General features: G+C 31.0%; 1 protein-coding gene across 1 annotated transcript in view; it reads right to left on the reverse strand.

The window, feature by feature from the left end:
- ATRNL1 (attractin like 1) overlaps positions 1–20,196 on the reverse strand; it is a 696,121-nt gene that overhangs the window by 482,825 nt on the left and 193,100 nt on the right. The window contains exon 19 of the mRNA XM_081236563.1: positions 15,780–15,917. Within this exon, the coding sequence (XP_081092689.1) occupies positions 15,780–15,917 (138 nt within the window). The remainder of the gene's footprint in view (positions 1–15,779; positions 15,918–20,196) is intronic.

The raw sequence follows: 20,196 nt of genomic DNA on the forward strand, positions 1-20,196 counted from the left end.
TTTTAAAACTTGGGTAAACTTTTTATTTACCCTTTATGGCAGAACTAGATAATAGTCACACTTGCAGCATTTCTTTAAAGAATTATCCATGTATAGTAGCTTTAATAATTTCTGAGACAGAAAAAATATTGTGTTAAAATACATTTTAGTGAAAACTCATTTTGAGAGAATTCCCTTCTGGTGCTACACTTCAGGCTAAAATGGCACAAATGTATTTTAAATTCAATTGTTTAAAATTTATACTTCATGACGGTGCTGAAATCATTCTGTTGTTGTCAGCGTTTGAGGTTATCTTTTTATGCTGAATAGGCACCTATAAAATCATCATACTGTGGCCTTTTGTTTGGTAAATTTTATACGATGATGATTTTATAGCCTAGCTATACATTACAGGAACATTATGAGGTCACATGGTATTTCTATTTCCCTATAATATAAATTTGCAATATCAACTTGTAACTATAACTAAACAATAAGGATAGAAAAAAAGATGGTATAAGAGTTATTCAAATAAATTGTATATAAAGAATATACTTTAGAAAAGGAAATCAAAAAATAGTCATTGGCAGTACTTGTTTCGAAGTCAGTTTATGTGCCTCGGTCCTTAAATTGCTATGTCATTGCTATTTGTCACACACATATACAACAGCTTCTGGGAGTTAGGAGATCATGTCCACTTAATTTCCTTTATTTACTTCTAGCATAATTATACTCGATATTTAGTAGATATATTACATTAGTTTTCAAATATAGTAAGAATTCTGGCAAAGACAATGTTCAAATAGCCACATGACTTAAAATTATATTCTTCAAACTTATATTTTTATTTACGGCTCTAAGTCCAAATATCCATCATGTGTGGCTTATGAAAAGGGAAAAGAAAACATAGCCATTTCCCTTTGATATAAATAAACATGAAATGTTGATACCAATAACATCTTAGCAATCTGGTTTTTCTCACTAAAAACTCAAAAATTACAACTATTGCCATGTATTAATCTGTTGCTGAGAGTATGATTTTGTTCTCTCCTGGAAAGACGACAAGTCTCATACTTTAAAATATGTCATTTGACTTACAGAGATTATTTTGTTTACTTAGGATATTGGACACCCATATTTGCCTAAATAAAGAGTAAATGAGAAATTAAGAAATGGTTCTTTCTCCAATAAATAAAGCACAGTGAAACTCAGTTATTCAGTCCTTGTTCCAGTATTTGTTGAACGCTGTTGGGTGAAAGGCACTGCTCTAGAACTAGTCTGAGAATATATGATGGTGAACAAGAATCTAGAACTTAAGGACTGGAACTGCCAAGTAAATGGTACTGTTTTAAGGATTTAAGTTACAGGTTGGAGAGTCATAAAGTGCCAAGAGGGCTATTAAGATTCATATTTTATATTTCAAAGCCCTCTAACATATTGAAAAATGAGGAGAAACTCTAACCATCTGTTCTAAGGGTCAGTAAACTATATCGTGACGGCAAGTCCTCACTTCCTATTTTTTATGGCCCATAAGCTGAGAATGGTTTCTACATTTTCAAAGGATTGTGGAGAAGAAGAAGAAGGTGAAGCTGGAGGAAAAGGAAACGGAACAAGAGGAGGCAGCAGCAAAGCAGCAACCATACCTGTACCTGGATCACAAAAAATAAAATATTTACTACCTGATCCTTCAGAGAAAAAAAAAAATTGCCAACCCCTGACCTATAACCACAAAGCCTGGAAACACATAACTTGTCAATTCTTCATTCTGACTGAATGTTCAAAACACAAATCTCATTTAAAACAAACAAGGTTTTGGTTTTTTCTTTTTTGATAGAAGAGGGTTAAGCATAAGCAATGAAAATATTTGACCAAAATAAATTTCAACCCAACTCTTCTGGAATTGTATTTTTAATACCTTGTGTTTAGCTTTGATAAAGAATAACTTTAGTCATATTTCATTTTCTAACTCTAGCAAGATAAATTTCTTGAACATGCCTAATGACTACCATTAAAGTTTTTAAATCCTTTAAATTTTACTTATTTCTTTAATCTGAAGTTTTCATTCATCTAAAAAAGTAGGGCAAAATGTTAATACCCTGGGCTACAGATGAGGCAAGAATGACAAATATTATTAGAATCTATTCACAAACCAAACCTCAATACCAATGAAATACCAGGCATTTTTCCCACATTCAGTTCTACCACCAAAAATTACTACTTGCCTTAAGTTCAAATTCTTAAATTCCAATTTATTGAATTTTTATTGCATCTGTTTTTAAATCTGCAGTTTTCAATAAGATTGTTTTTAAAGGTTGTTTTGAATAGTTATTAATCAATGAATCAAATCATCTGAAAAAAGTCGTTGAGTATTCATTATGTTAAAAATATAAAACATGAAGTAGGTTAATGACAAGAACAATATTTCTCAACCATATATGAATGCACTATTTCCAAAGTACTTTCACACACATTACCTATTCAATCTTTACACCATATGTATTATACTCATTTGATAGAATAGCCTCAAAGAAATGAAAAAAAAAAAGTCCACATTTATACATCTAGTAAGTAGTAAAGAATTATATCCTGAGATTCTTTCAACTTCTTGATAGACAATATAGATGTGTGGATGGCACATATAGATAACATGTAACACTCTTGACCATATATGCTTTTTAATTTCAAATATATAATGTACTTTTTTAATGGTTTGAAAGCTGAAACTAACCTGAAAACATCAATGATAATAACCTATTCAGTAAATACACCAAATATAAGTACTAAGATTGAAAGGTTGATTCATTATTAAGAAATTCATTAATACACCATGTTATCGAATCTAAAAATAAAAAAATGATTATCTACGCACATGCTAAAAAGTCTTTGACAAAAGTCAATGCCCATTCCTGATAAAACATTCAATAAAATAGTAATTCAAGGATACTTTCTTAGCATAATTATACACACACACACACATAAACATATGTATATGTGTGTATATATATTTTATATATATATATATATATAAATATACACACACACATATATATATAATAGCCAGTATCTTGCTTAATAAGAAAACGCTGGAAGCTTTTCGTCCACTAAGATCAGGAATAAGGCAAGATTCACCAATAGATCTATTACTCTTAAAATTGTATTAGAGATATTAACCAATGTAATTATACATGAAAAATTGATGTGTAAGGACTAGAAAAAAGTGAAAATATCTCTATTTGTAAATGATATGATAGTATGCCTGGAAACCCTAGAGAATCAGTGTTAAAACAAATTAAAACAATAAGGAATTCAGTAAGATAATAAATTTAAAAATTAATATGCAGAAATCAATAGCCCTCTAACAATAACCAGGTAAAGGATATAAAATCTTATTTATAATTGTAATGAATAAGATAAAATACTAGGAATAAATTTTAACAAAAAATATGCAAAACGCATGGGAGGCATAAAAGTAGTTGTGAAAAAATGGAAAGACACACATTGTTCTTGAAAAAAAAAACCAATATCATAAAAATGTCAGTTCTATTTGAATTAGTTTATAAATCTAACCCAATCTCAACAATACTAACATTTTTTAGTGGAACTTGATAAATTGATAATAATAATCACATAGAAAAATATGCATTCAGGAATAGCCAGGAAAACACTAAAAAAGAAAAGCTAAAAATGGGGGTGGGGGACTAGTTCTAATAGACATTCAAACATTCATAAGCCCTCTGAAATTAAAACACTGTGATACTGGCACATCAATAGGCAAACAGATCAGTGGAGTAGAATAGAAGATTTACAAATGACCTGAATACATACGAAACTTTGGTATATAAAAATAAATATATTTTTATTGATATAAATAAAAATATATTTATTGTCAATAACTAAAGTTAGATTATTTGCTGTCAGAGAAGGAAATTAAAAATTTGGAAAGGAGGAAGGATAGAATGAACCCTGTAGTAAGGGATAGGAAATGAGAGGGATTAGTGTGAACTCATGGATTTTACTATAGAGTACAGGTAGATACAGAAATGGGCACTGATGTGTTTATATGTATGTATGAGAATTTACTGGTGTCTGTTATGTATACATACATCTATTTTCCAGTTCTGTCTGCTAGCATGATCCATAAACACTGATGGCCCTGTAGCAAAATGCCCAATAAAGGAACAAGGGATGCTTGAGAAATGCCAGCTTCCAGTTAGGCCAGGAAAGGTACAAGATGAGTGCCAAAAACATAAGGAAATGCTCAAAGAATGATAGATAGATAAATAGATAGATAGATAGAAACATAGATGCATAGATACATAGATAAATACATAGATGCACAGATGAATACATAGATAAGATTCACAGACAGACAAACTAGAGAAGACAAAGCTTTTCATTGTATAAGAAAGCTAACTAATTATTGTAGAAAGAATGATGGAATCAGAAAATCTCTGTTTGGTAAAAATCACAAGACTAGTGAGTAAAAGTTTGAGAAGTAACATGATATTCACATGGTCTCATAGTATCTCCTAAAGATATTTTTTCATTAAAGGATAAAACAGTGACTTTATAGTGAAGAAATCTGGCAGACACCACTTTAACCAAATGTTTATGAACATCTGAAAAGCAGGGAATACCTGTATTCCTAAAAAATGTCAATGTCATTACATAAAAAGAAAGACTCAAGAAATGTTCCAGATTAAAGTCTAAAGAGACACACAAATCAATGCAACTAGTAATCTTGAATTTTCTTTTGCTCTGAAGAACAATGTTGGGACAATTGGTAAGGTCTATGTTTAATAACAGTATGCATCAATGTTAATTTCCTAATTTCTATAATTATAATGTTGTTAAGAGAATTCCCAACTTTTAAAAAATAAACCCTAAAATCTTTAAGGAATAGAGGGATATCAAGTCTGCAATGCTTAATTGAGAGATAGGGAGAGAAAGAAGAAATCTGAGGGAACTTATTGAATATCCTTACAACTTTTCTGTGTTAAATTATGTCCCCCCTGAAATTAAGACCTTTTACAATTTTGAAAATATTAAACATTTCTACACTTTAAAAATAGATAATAAAATATATTTTTATGTCTTTTACTTGTACGTCAATAATAACATTATGTCAACAACTTTATTTGAAGAGTTCTTTGTTTTTCCCATATGTTATTAAGGGTTTAGTTTCTATATTTCTGAGTAGAAGGGATGTTGTTAACAATATGTAAAATAATGATTCCATTTCTCAAGAAAATATTAGTCTCTATTTTTTCAAGAAAAACCAATCATCCTATGTGAATAATTACCCTAATGCCTACAGTTACCAACAATGGGATTCATATAAGCACAATACAGCTTTAAACTTGAAAGAATTAGCTGCTGGCAGATAGAAAAATAAACAAAATATACCTTAAGATCATTTAAAATACAAATTATATGGTATACTGAAATAGATATTTTGAAGTTAGCTAAAAACATTTATAGGTAACACATTTTGTTAAAATGACCCCAAAATTAATAGAGTGAAGTGAAATGTAGATGGTAAGCTTTGAGAAGTCAGACACCAATATTCTATTTATCTTCTCTAGAAAAACTAGAAACTGAAAGGAATTATATAAATTTCATTTTCTTCCTTATCTAAACTTCATATAACTTCTCATCAGTATTTAATGAAAAATTTATGTACAAAATATTGGATTATTGCTCAATAAGTTATGAGTATAGAATGAAACACCATTGGTAATTATTAAAACTAATCCTCATTTAGAACAAAATAAAACACAGACTTTGGAACCAATATTGCTTCACTTCTGCTTCTATTACTGAAAAATAAAAGAAAGAAAAATCAACCTGAGAAAAATAGTAAGCTACTTTTTACCTCTTGCTCTAAAGTGAAAATATTGGTTGAAACGTGAAACCCACCTAGCTAGAAAGTCTGAATTACATTTTCTCTTAGACCATATGAAAATGAGTACATCATATGACACAAATATTATATTTTCTTAGTAATATTAATATAGCAATGGGCTAACTATATACCAAGCACAGTACTACTACTTATGTAATAGCATCACAAAGGTAATGTAAAAATGATTTTTAAAAAACCAACTAAGACAAAACTTTTCTCATCAAGAAGTTCACATCCTACTTAGAAAGATAAGTGAACAATGACTTACAAAAACACTGATGGCTATCACCATGGAGGTACCAACACTGCCTGAAGTTAGGAGGGGCATTACAAGTTTTCAGGCTGAAATTTCCCGAGTTGAGATTTGAAAAATGAGTAATGGAGTCCAGAGGCACAGTAGTGTCCAGGGAAGCAAAAATGGGAAAAATGGGTAAACAGTTGGGTTTATATGAAGGAGTGGTTTGATATGAGTTGAAAAGGAATACAATATTGTGAATGTCCTAGATACAGAATAAAGGATCAACTAAAAGAAAGTGAGGCTGACCTATTTAGAAATTGCTACAGTGGGCTAAGCTAAGGTAAAGGTAGACACAACTAGACAATGGCAGTTCAATATTATGGCTTCAAAATGAATTAGAGCTGACCACTGAGTATATCTGAGATTCAAAGACGTAAGCACATACTTGCTTTGGAGTACAAGAGTGGTAGTTCACATTTCAATCCTGGTTCCATCACTTGCTGGCTTAACCTTTAACATGACTCTTTAGGCCTATATCTTTGGTTTACTCCTCTATAAAATTGACATAATAGTATATACTTGACAAAATGCTTTGGAGAATATGAAAAAATTTAGGCAAAGTTCTTAGCAATGTTCCTGGTATGAATAAAATACCATTAAATATTAGTTATATATGGTTTTAATATAATGCTTGGAGTTTGGCTGACAAGGAAAATGTTAATATCTTAAATGTGGACACAGAGAAAAAGAGAAGTAAAGGTGTGGTAGAATATGAGAGACATGGTAGGATATGAAACCAGAAAAATCACTCTGGGTCAGAGCATAAAAGGCCTTGAACGTCTTGTCAAGGAGGTTTTAATTTATTTCACAGACACTTTGGAGGCAATGAAAGATTTTGGAAATGGTCATAAAAATCAATGAATGTTTTGGGGAAGAAAACTATGTCTTTATCTTCTCATAAAAGAGATAAAAGGGTGGATTACAAATGGAGAGATTGCATATACAGAGGGTAATCATTCATTAATTCAACAAATACTTAATAAGAACCTATTCCATTTTAGGTAATCTGTAACATCCAACAGCAGTGGAAGAGAAGAGGAATCATGGGGGCCTAAACTAATAAAGGTAATGGAATACAAAGGCAGAGATAGGTGTCAGAGACAGTGCAGAGTCAGAATCAGCTTGGGACAGAATACAAGGGTTGAAGAAAAGGAAGGAATCAAAGGTACCATTGAAATTGAGCCCAAAAAGAACTGTATTACCATTAACAAAATGCGGGTGAAGTGAGAGCATTTTTTAAAGAATAAAGTTACTGAATTCAGTTTATAAACATTGATTTGAATAATAGTGGCCTGTACAGAAATGCTAAATAAGAAGTCAAAAAATAAGTTAAAATTGCTTAATAAAGTAGGCTGCACTATTCACTAAACATACAATTAAATGTTTATATACTTGCTTTAAAGCCTACAAGTATAGACTGTGATTATTATAAAATCAGTAAATTGGCCTTTAAAGAAAAAGCAAGATAAAAGGTATAAAAAATTATATGTGATTAAGGGAAATGCAAATACTCGCATTCATATCCTAATATATAAAAATGAACATTTGAAGAAAAGGCATTTCTTCTTAAATAATATGTTAAGGAGGATTTTAATATGTTTATGAAATATTTAAGGGAATATTTATGCTGGTGCTTTTTTACACCTGCTCTAGGCATTTCTAATATATAATTAACTACCCTACCATCACTAAGTAGTTTTTGAGATATGAAAAAGTGTGTATGCAAATTGGTATTCAGCTTGATTTTGGTTTTTAAAAAATCTTTAAATATCAGGACAAGGTAAGTACATGCTTAGAGTTTCTTAGTTAACCTCTAGTTTTCTGTAATATACTAACTAAATGTTTTATATGTTTTAGAATACAAGAAGTATGTCCCACTTTAAATTCACCCCTTACTTTTTTTCATCCTAGGCCTGTCATTTGAAGCTAATAGGAATTCCTCAACCTTTGTAGATTAGGGTAAGAGCCATTTTTATTTTTAAATTAAATTATCTTACCTTACTTATTAAAAAAAAACAATAGTGCCAGATCCTTGTAACATAAAACCTAAAGCAATACATGATGATAAGCATCACATCAAGTGAAATTAAAGAGAAATATTGAACACTTAGATAAAATAATGGTTTCTATCTTGCCCCAAATAGGTAAGTATTGTACTTGTAGACCTAAAACCATTGAATAGTTTTTTGTTTAATTCCGTAAGAGATATATTCGTGAACTTACTAATGAAAAGAAAACATTCAAGTGACACACTTCATGGTCAAAACTGATAAATCAGAGATGGAGATAGTCTATAACATCAAGTCTAGGAGCCTAAATACCACTAACCCAATGCCAAAAGTCGAAGTAAAAATTTATTTTAAGTTAGGATAGGTGGAAAGTAGAACTTTGTGCAAATAAAAAGTAGGAAAGGAGATCTTCAGAAAGGTGTCAAAGTAAGCCATGCATGGCAAAGTTCCCCAGCACTTAAAAGTTCAGTGACTAATATCTCTAGCAGTTTCACGAGACTCAGCCCACAGACAGTTCTTGCAAAAGGAATCTAAGAGAAAAGAGTAGTAAACTGCATCTTCTAATAACCCACAATCAAAGGTCATTCTAAAATAGCTGACAATGTCAGGGCCAAACAGTTTTCATAAACACAGTTCTTCTAATCCTTAACATTCCTTTTTGAGAACAAAAAGGATGAAAAGAGTTTGAAAAGATGGAGTAGATAAAGAAAACAGGGTTACTGAGCAATCTGACACAGAGAAACACTTCTACAAGGAAAACAAAGTTTCAAAAAATTAGTATACAGAGAAGAGAAACTAGCTACAAATATTATAGAACCTATGCAATAAAGACTTTGTTTAATCATGCAGTTGAAACAGGCAGTTCTATATGATTTTAAAAGGCACTCTTGTTTTCTTAAATCTACATAAAAATGTCATTCTGAAGAGAATTTTAGATCAAAGTATAACTTCATGACTATATCATATACTAAATAGCTATATGTGATTATATAATTATTCATTTAAGGGCCATTCTTTGAAATATTTAAAATCTCAGATTGGTTTTTCTCTGCCACACAGGATGATAATGGTGTACTCAGAAAATACAAACTTTCAACTTTGCTGTGTCAAAGTAATTAATAAAAACAAGATTTCCATATCAAGTGATTTTCATTTATCTGCATTTTTAGATTATTCAGGTCAATGCTTCCATTTTCAGAGAATTAAACTTCTTACATTTATTTTAAGAAATGCTCAAGTTCATTTGGTTATAAACTTTCAGCTTCTCTGAACAATCTGCAATATGTAAGAAGGGTTTAAAATGAAAAAAATCTCCCATCCTAGTAGAGAGAAAGAAGAGTTCACTTATCTTCTTTACCACCCTCAAGTCTCAGAGAATATCTGTGTCATAGCCCAGTGTGTTTATTAAAGTTTTAAATATTTCTGTAAAAGCCTGTTATGGACAGATATTAATAATATGCTAAAAAGAAAAACATAAGTTTTGCTAATAAGAAACAAAGGTAAAAACAGAACTGTTACTATGTTGAAAGGACTTTTTTTTCCTCAACCTGGAAACTAAGAGTTTCTTTATCACTATTAAAAGTAAAAAATATAGAAAGAAAATCATATACTATTTAAGAACCTAGAAAAAGAATAATAAAATGAACTAAAAGTCATAAATAAATACAAAATTACATTTTACTAAAAGCAGTTATGAATTCAATGTTAAAGGAAAAGAATTTATTCATAACACCAACCAAACCCATTAGATATCTTACAATAAAGTAACTGAAAACGTAAGACCAAGATGAAGAAAACTATTAGTCATACAAGACTGAAATTTTTTAAATGTCTGTATACTTCATATGGGGAGCTTTTTTCTTATAGTCCATTTTTTATGAGTAATTAAACAAAACAATACATGTAAAGATATTAAAATATTTTTAAGATTAATAACATTATAGCTTAGTTTCTTACATTTAGAACAAGTTATAATGAAAAACATGCAGCTAATAATAATTACAGAAAATTGAAGCATGCAAATTGCCTCAACTCTCAAGGGCCTACCCAGATCCTCCCATTAAAATTAACCTCTTTGTCCCTGATTCTATCGTTCAACTTCTACGTAACACTATTACAGCACCTACACAATGTTCAGTTGACCCTTGAATAGGGAGGGGGTTAGGGACACCAACCCTCTGTGCAATAGAAAAATCCTGTATAACTTATAGTTGGCCCTCCATATATGCAGTTCCTCCATATACCAGGTTCCTCCTATACACAGTTCTGCATCTTCTATACACAAGATTCAACAAACCGTGGATACTGTGGTACTATAGTATTTATTATTTAAAAGTCTGTGTATAAGTAGACCTGCGCAGTTCAAATCTGTGCTGTTCAAGTCAACCATCTATAAATTTTAGTAAGTCCTAACACACTACTTTGCATATAGTAAGTAGTCAGTAATTGTGGAATTCAAGGGTAATCCTTCATCGCAAAGTAGTACAGCATATTGAGTGTTGAGCTGTTGTAGCACATTGAGCTGTTACTCTATTCAATGAAACTTTCATTTATTTTCTTTTACTAAAATTTATGTTAAATTGGAGATAACATGGCAAAAATAATACTGTCCCAAAAGTCTGATTCACACATTTATATTAACATACTTAAGCCTAATGATGTTATAAATAGGAACAATAATAATTTGCAATAATAGTTGGCATTATGGAGTTAACATTTGCTGGAAATACAAATTATTTCATATGTTTATTTAAGTCTCACAGTAAATTAAATTAGCTGCATTTTGCAGGTGAGGAAAGTGAGACACTAAGAGGTTAAATAATTATCCAAGGTGACAGTGCCATTGCCAGAATATGGACCCAATCAGTATAATTCCAAAGCCCAAACTCTTAACAATGTTATATTCTTTTATAGCTACAAAGACAGATAGATAGATAGATAGATAGATAGAGAGATAGATAACCAATGTCAGAGCAAGTTTGTAACAGAGAATCTTCCTGAACATTAGTAAGAAATAAAATAATTTTAATAATAAAGCACTTTCAATAATTGTACTAACAGAAGAGCTATAAATATAACACAGTTTAAAAACAATCTGAAGGAAGTCTACAAGTACATTTACATATTGACAACGTAGTTAAATGGCTTTAGTAGGCCAACTTTTTAAAAGAATATCTAAATCTGCAGTACATTTAAAGCCTTACCATTCAAATATAAATCTATTTCCTTATTTCCCTTAACATCACCATTTTAATACGTGCAACTACTAATGAAAAAATGAACTTTTCTCAATAAAGTGAACTAAAAATGAAAAAATAGTAGAACACTTTTACTTCTCATATTTTATAAATTGATTTTAGCCATTGCCACATTAAATATAATTCACCACATGTGACATATTGTTAATTTAGTTAGATTGCTAATGTGGCCCTAAGAAATAAAAATGAATTTCATATATCACATCACTGTAGAAAAGTCATAGACAGAAAAATACTATTTTGCCAAATTTAGGAAATAAGGAAACTATAAGGAATTGTTTAAAGCTTCATAAACTACCAGGGAATGTGCAACAGTGAATAAGAAAGGTATTTATCTTTCATTCTTTTTAGTTTTCTATTGCATTGTACCTCAGCTTTCCACATGTATAATGTCAGCAACAAAAATAATATGAAATAACTGAATTAGTCTTAAATCTAGCAGAGAAGTATCATCCCCAAAGGGAAACATATTTCTAAAAGCACTATGCCTGGTGGAATGATAAAACTTACTATTTTAATTTAAAAGTTTTTAGCTAATATACTTATTCAAACGTTCCTTTTGCCTATGTTGGCAAAAAATTAAAATAGTACTTTGGTAATCTTCATGACATTACATTTGGCAATGGATTCTTAGATATGCACCAAAAGCACAAGCAACAAAAGAAAAAAGAGATAGACTGGACTTCATCAAAATTTAAAACTTTGGTGCTTTGAAGGACACTGTCTAGACAGTGAAAAGACAACCTACAGAATGGGAGAATATTTGCAAATCATTTATCTGATAAGGACCTCATAACTAGAATATATGAAGAACTCTTAGAATTCAACAACAACAAAACCAAATAACCCAATTTAAAAAATGAACAAAGGACTCGAAAAGACATTACACCGAAGATATACAAGTGGCCAATATGCACATGAAAAGACAAAAAGACTCAAACAAATATTTGTACACCCATATTCATAGCAGTATTATTTACAATAGTCAAAAGGTGGAAGCAACTCAAGCATCCATCAATGGATGCATGGATTTAAAAAATGTGGTATATACATACAACAGAATATCATTCGGCAATAAAAAGGAAGGACACATGCTACAATATGAAAGAACCTTGAAGACATTATGCTAACTGAAAAAAACCAATCATTAAGGACAAATGCTGGATAATTCCACTTATTTGAGGTGTCTAGAGTAATCATATTCATAGTGAAAAAGAGTAAAATAGTGGCTGTCAGGGGCCGGTGTTGGGGAATGAAGAGTTATTATTTAATGGTTATACAGTTTTAGCTTTGCAAGATGGAAAAAGTTTTGGAGATGGATAGTAATGATGGTTGCACAACGATGTGAATGTACTTAATGAAACTGAACTACACACTTAAAAATGGTTAAAATGGCTAATTTTATATTATGTACATTTTACCACAGTTTTTAAAATTGTTCTAAAATGGGCAAGAACTGGAATAGAAATTTCTCCCAAAAAAAACATGACGGCCAACAACTTCATCACTAGTCATTAGGGAAATGCAAATCAAAACTACAATGAGAAATAGTTTTACACCTACTAGGATGGCTAAAAGTTTCTGAAAATGTAAAATAACAACTGTTGGCAAGGATGTAGAGAAACTGGAATCCTCCACATTGCTGGTGGGAATGTAAAATCGTGCAACCACCATGGAAAACAACTTGAACAATTTGGCAGTTCCTCAAAAAGTTAAACATAAAATTGCTATATGATCCAGCAATTCCTCTCCTAGTTCATATACAAAATAACTAAAAACTTGTATTCAAAAACAACTTGTGCAATAATGTTCATAGCAGCACTATTCAAAATAGCCAAAAGGTGGAAAAAAAGCCAATGTCTATCAATGAATAAATGTGTAAAAATATTGTGATATACCCATACAATGGAATAATATTCATCCACCAAAAGGAATGAAGTACTGATAGATGCTACAACAAGAATGAACATTAAAAACATTATGCAAAGTAAAAGAAGCCAGTCACAAAGTCACATATTTTATGATCCAATTTACAAGAAATATCCAGAATAAGTAAATTTATAAAGAAAGAGAGCAGATTAGTGACTGCCAGGGACTGGGATGACTGCTTAATAAGTATGGCATTTTCTTTTGGAGGGAAGGAAATTTTCTGGAACTTGACAGAGGCGATGGTTGCACAATATTATGAATGTAGTAAATGCCACTGAATTGTATACCTAAAATGGTTACTGTTATGCTATGTGAATTTGACCTCAAATTTTAAAAATGCTAAAAATGGGGTGATAGTTGGAAGCAATATATAAATAACAGAAGTATATGAAGTAAATTACTTCACAAAATCCCCATGGACTATTATATAGGCATTAAAATAATTTGGAGACTGTAAATGAAATCATTTTCATAAAAGTAAATTAAAACAACAATTGTATATTAAATATATGAAAGGCTGCAAACACATATAAATTGCAATGTGGAAAAAAAACAACCCAGGCGTGTTTTTGTCTTAAAGTTATGGAAACAAAACATTTATAGATATATAACATAAATAATCTATCTGAAATACACTTTTTGTCCAATGAAATTCTTGGCTATAGAAAATTCAGTAGTAAAAAGCTTTTTGGAAACCAGGATGGCTCCAAAATCCTTACCTTTTTACTTAATAAACATAAAATAACAAAATACTATGACTCCACTATGTAATAAGGTCTACACTTTGTGGATTCCGTTGTACACATCTCTACTGCTGCTTCTGTATACAATGAACACAGCACTAAGCTGTGGCTTTTGGCTAATAAGGGCTACTGGATCCTCCCTGTCCATATGAACACCACTTCTGCATTAATAGTTAAGAGTTAGGCCTAAGAATCAGACATTTTCTTCCTCTTATTAGCAGTATGATCTGGGTATTTTACTTAACTTCTTTGTATATTTGGTTGTATGTAAAATGGAGATAATTGTGACTTCTCCCATACAGTTGTTGTACAGCTGAAATGAGATAATGAATATAAGCTATGAGTACAGTGCCTAGAACACAGAAAATGCAAGCGTCAAACAATTTGTGTATTACAGCCTCAATCAGGGCAGAGCTTTCCATATGACAAAATTTCAATCAGCACCAAACCTGCTATTACCAGAGCAGTTTTGTTGACTCTAAGGCACAGCTCATCATTCTGTGTTTCTCAACCCTGAGTGTATATTAGAATCATTTAGGAAGCCTTTGAAAAGAACCAAGAATCACCTCACGATAAACTAAGAGACTGATTTAATTATTTTAGGGATTGACCCAGACATCCGTATTTTTTAAAAGCTCTCCAGGTGGCTTTAACATGCAGGTAGTGTTAAAAAGTTTTATCTAAAGGCCCAGGCCCAACTCTCTCTATAAAGATTTCTCATCTTATCACAGCCAACAACTGAGGCTTTTCTGTGAGTGCTCTACAGGCTATTCCATTTAGACAAAGTAGATTAAAGATTTAAGGAACAAGGACTAATCTAGAAATAAGGAAGTATTACTGAAAAAAAAAATTTTAAGGAAATTTGTTAAAGAAAGACCAAATTTTCTTTTTTAAAAAGTAGGAGAAAGAAGCAGCAGGACAGAGAAGAAAATAGAGAAAAGAAGGGTTTCATGATCGAAAAATTAATATAATAGTTAGCTCTTATAATGCTCTTTTAATGTGCTTCAATTCCTATTATATGTGACTCTATTACATATGATCACATTTGATATTTACAATAATCCAGAGAAGTATTATCATCTTCCTTCTACATATGAGAAAAATGAAGCACTGAGATGCTAAGTGAATTAACTGAAGCCATACATTTAAACAGTGGCAGAGCGGGAATTTCAGCCAAGGACTGATTCTAAACTCATTCTCTTAAACCTTGTTATACTATCACCCTGTTAAAAAAAAAAAAAAAAAAAAAAAAAAAAAAAACTTAAGTGATGTAAGGCATACACAAAACCTTTATTTCTTATTCCTAAAGTAAAATGTAAAGTGATAACTTACTATTATTAAAAAACAAATTATCAGCAGTGATTATTTTAGAATAGTAAGATTACAGGTAATTTTTAACTTTAATTTATCTGCATTTGGTAAATTTCCTATAGTAATCATGTATTCATTTTGAAATAAGAAAAAGTAAGATTTTCTTAAAGCTAGTATATCACAGAATTCTTATAGTTCATAGTCCCTAATATATATTACCTTCCAAAAATATTGAGACTTAATGGAAAAAAACTTCTTTAATAAAATATATTTTCCACAAGAGGCATATCTTTCTTAATTTTCTTTTCTGTAGTAAAAATACACTGAAGTGAAAGAAAAAATAATTACCTGTACACTGTCCTCCGTTGGTTGGATCTCCATAATAACCTGGCATGCAGTCTTGACACTGTTTTCCTGTGGTAAGATTTTTACACTGTTCGCATACATTATTATTGATGCAAGTGCTATGTCCATTACACTGGCAAGCTAAGGAAAATAGTAAAAAAAAAAAATTTTTAATATCTACATAACAGTATCAAGTATATCTGCCATCAAGACAAAGAATTTATTTTACAAATCTGAATGGTAGCAGAGTCCAACGGGCATCTCCCAAGTTTTTTTTTAATGTGTGTCTCAAAATACTAACATAGGACATTATATACAATAAATTCTGTGTTGAAATTTTGCCTATGATCTGTAAAATGTAGGGGTTAGAAATTTAAGTGAAACATAAAAGTTATAGCTAAGGAGGAAATATCTTTTAACATATTCCTTAAAGATTCATGTGACAATTATGTCTATTAACAGGAATAAATAAAAGAGCTTTGACAAAGAATGTTAAAATGCATCTTAATTATATTTACATATAATAAAAAAGGATCAATAAATATAGAAAATTATGTGGTAATAAGTCCTTACTTCAAGAAAATACATTAGTTTAAAATTAGCAAACATAGCACTTTTAAATTACTTTGTATAAATGTATATCTTCTTTGGGCAAGAAAAGCTTCGAGGCTTAATTAAAATTCTATTTGAATGTGAACTAAACAGAAACAGATTTAAAGCATAAGATTTTTTTATGTCTTCTTAATATGAGGTCTAATATGTTTCATATTAATATTACAATAGAATTTTAAAACTTCAGGTGAGAGATAAAGTTCCTATATGAAAGCTCATGTTTAGTGTCTATTGGGGGCATAATACTGACTTAATTTGGTAACATCTTGTCAAAACATCATAATCATTGTCACTTTCATAATCATTTTCATCATTATTACAACTAAGGCAGCATTTAATTGAGCTTTCTCTTGCTCAAGCCAAGAAAGCTAATGTTTAGTCGATTGCAGTTGTTTGTGGCTGGCATCTATATTCTGCTTGGTCAGTTTACATTTTGTATCAGTTTTTAAAATATTGTAAATACTACCCCATGGCTAGATAGTGAACCAAGTGGCATACATGAATTATATAATTCAAGCCTCACAACAATTTTGTGTGGAAGGTACTATTTTTAGGGTTCTTTCTAAGATCAGGAGGCCTGGATTAAGCAACTACCCAAAGTCACACATTTAAAGAATGGCAGAAACAAATGCACAATCAGGATGTATGAATCAAAGACCAGACATTAAATCTCATACCTACTGTACGTACAAAATTTGAAAGTAAGAGGGAAATCCCAAGAGACTAGCATAAGGTCATCAACATGAGTTAACATCAAAGAGTAAAGAAAAAAAAAGTATAAAACAAATACCTATATCTTACAGATATTTTCAGAGGCATAACTCTATTGCAACATAGTATAGAAATGACATGCAGTCATCATGGAAAAATATTGAGTAATCTTCCTCTTTATGAAACTGAGAAAATTACAATATAGTTTTCAAATTTTATATTACATTATGAAACAGCTAGGAGAAAATTTAATAACAAGAAAACTATTCATAATAAATTGAGTGAAATAAGGATTCAAACAATATATTTAGAATGAACACAATTTTGTTTTTAAATGTATTAATATGCCCATGGAAAAGTTAATGATGGTTATCTTAGTTTAGTAAGATTTTTCTGCATCATCAGTTTTCTACAATAAATTCATATTACTTTTATAATAAGGAAAAATAATAACTTTAATTTTTTAACATTGTGCTTAAAATTTTAAGTTACTTTTTCATAGAAAATTTTATGTAAAACCACTAAGGTTAATTCACTCAGGTAAAAACAAAATTTATTGAGCGCTCACTACACGTAAAGCATTACCTGAAAAAGTCAAAATAAGAGATGGGTTACTATAAACATTTTTATGAAACCCTGGCTACATTTTTTCATCAGAAAAACAAATGTCTTAACTTCTGAATAAAATGACTAAATTTACCAATCTCATCTAATATCCTCCTCATAGATTACCACTGTAATAATAAAAAAACTTACCAGAAACAACAAGAATTGGGGTATGATGACAACTACGTAAGTAAAACTAGAAAGTAGTAACCTACTATACCTCTGGGAATTAAAAGAGAACTCCTGGCATAATGCCACTCAACAGTAACTTTCCTGAAAGCGACAAGTTTTGAAGGCAGTTCTGGGCCATAGTGCAACCAAGAAGCATATCAGCTGTTAGAATGAGATACAGCAAAGTCTAATGTTCCAAGTAATGAATATACCATACAGAAAGCTGGTATAATTTAGACTTAACTGCTGGCAAAATTTCCAGCAAAAAAAGGATAGTCATCGTTGCAGCTTATAACTAGTATGGCAGCAATGGCAAAGGGTAAGGCATGTTATAGAAAGCAGGACCCAGATGTAATAATGGCTGTATCAAACACAGGAAAAGGATATACTGTAAAGCCTATGATGATGTTTTATTCTCCACTGCCATTAGGGGGTTGGATCAACAGGTAATGTAAGCTTGTATCTAATAGTTCTTCCAGGATACACTGTTACTTGAAAGGTTCTAATAACAACCTGGTTCTGGAACATGAATGAAACTAAAGAGAAGTCATCCATACTGTTTTGTTTAAATTTTAAAACCAGCCCAGATGGCTTCTCATCTATGTACACACAAACAGAAAAAAATGAAAATAAAACATAATGAAAAACACAGCACTTGATATGCAAATAAAGTACCTCGTTTTGAAAAATATGTGCTCTCTAAAACAGATGTAAAACATTGAAAAGTATCTGTTTGGCATTCTCAACAAAATTCAAAAAAAAATATACACAGAAAATCAAGGCTAAAATTTACCCAAAACTTTTTTTCAAAACATAGCCCTTTAGAAGAAAAGGGAATTATCATTGCTAAAAATAAAACAGGGATTCAAAACAAGAATGTGAAAGAGAAGTGTGAGCTAGTGACAGAACTTTACTATACATGGGCACAGACTAGCAACAGCTAGTAGGTATGGGTTTCAAAACTCAGCAGGGCCAGGAGATATAATCTCTGGCATACACAAATTAGAGAGCTAAACTGAACCATATTTAAAATGCTTAAAGCCTTCAATTGTAGCCCCTATCTGTGAAAAAGGTACTAAAATACATCACAAGCCCAAAGAAGCAGAAAGGAACCTTAACATGGGTAAGAATGTATGAAAGACAAAAGTCACTTGTGAGAACTTAAAGCCTATACTGATCATATGGTTTGGGTTGAAATTCACACTTTCCATATGGTAGAGAAACCCCAACATCAAACAATAGTGTTAAAACCTGTTCTGTAAACAAGAAAAGCCTCATGCAAAAGTAGACATAAATGGACCCTTGAAATACTTCAACTCAGGTCACACAGAACAGAAACTGGAAAAACTTGATTCTGTAAACTGCAAGATAGTAAGTATTTTAGGCTTTGCAGACCATAAAATCTCTTCACAACTACCACTGCTGCCACTGCAGTACAAAAGTAACCATACACAATACACAAACAATTGATAATAGCTATAATCCAATAAAACTTTATTTACAAAAATAGGCAGTCAACCAGGTTTGGCCATCACACCTTCGTTTGCAAGCCTCTGATACAGTAATAAAAGACAATGAAAACAACAACGACAACAACACTACTTACTGAATTGAACTTCAAAATGAAAAATCACAAAGCATCATAAAGAAGAGTCAGGCAAAAGAGAGATAATAAAAATGAGAATTGACAACCCAAGAATTGGAGTAAAAGGACAATTAGAAAACAATAAAAATATGCAAAATAATTAAAGGCAGAAAAAAATGAGAAAATTATGCTTAAAGAACTAAAGTTACGTATGATGACAATGTCTCAACAAAAAGAGAGTATCAATAAAAACACAGAAATTATAAAAAAGAACAAATGGGAATTATAAAGTACAACAGTAAAATAACTGAAATGAGGGACCTCCCTGGCGGTTCAGTGGTTAAGACTCCACACTTACACTGCAGGGTGCATGGATTCGATCCCTGGTCGGGGAACTAAGATCTCACATGCTGCACAGTGCAGCCAAAAAAAAGTAGGGGGGGTGGATAAAATTCTACACATACTAACAGAAATAAAATAAAAGCATTTAAAAAACCTGAAATGAAAAATACACTAGAGATTCAACAGTAAATTTGAACTGGCAGAAGAATTAGCAAATTTGAAGAAAGATCAGTAGAGACCATGGAAGCTGAAGTACAGAGAGACAACAGAATGAAGAAAAATAAACAGAGCCTCAGCTAAATGCAGGACACCATTAAGTGCACCAACCTATGTGTAATGGGACTGTTGGAAAGATAGGAGAGAGAGAAAGAAGGCTAAAATTTATTTGAAGAA

The sequence above is a fragment of the Mesoplodon bidens genome, assembly GCF_964165515.1.
Source record: "Mesoplodon bidens genome assembly, chromosome: 1".
Classification (NCBI taxonomy): Eukaryota; Metazoa; Chordata; class Mammalia; order Artiodactyla; family Ziphiidae; genus Mesoplodon; species Mesoplodon bidens.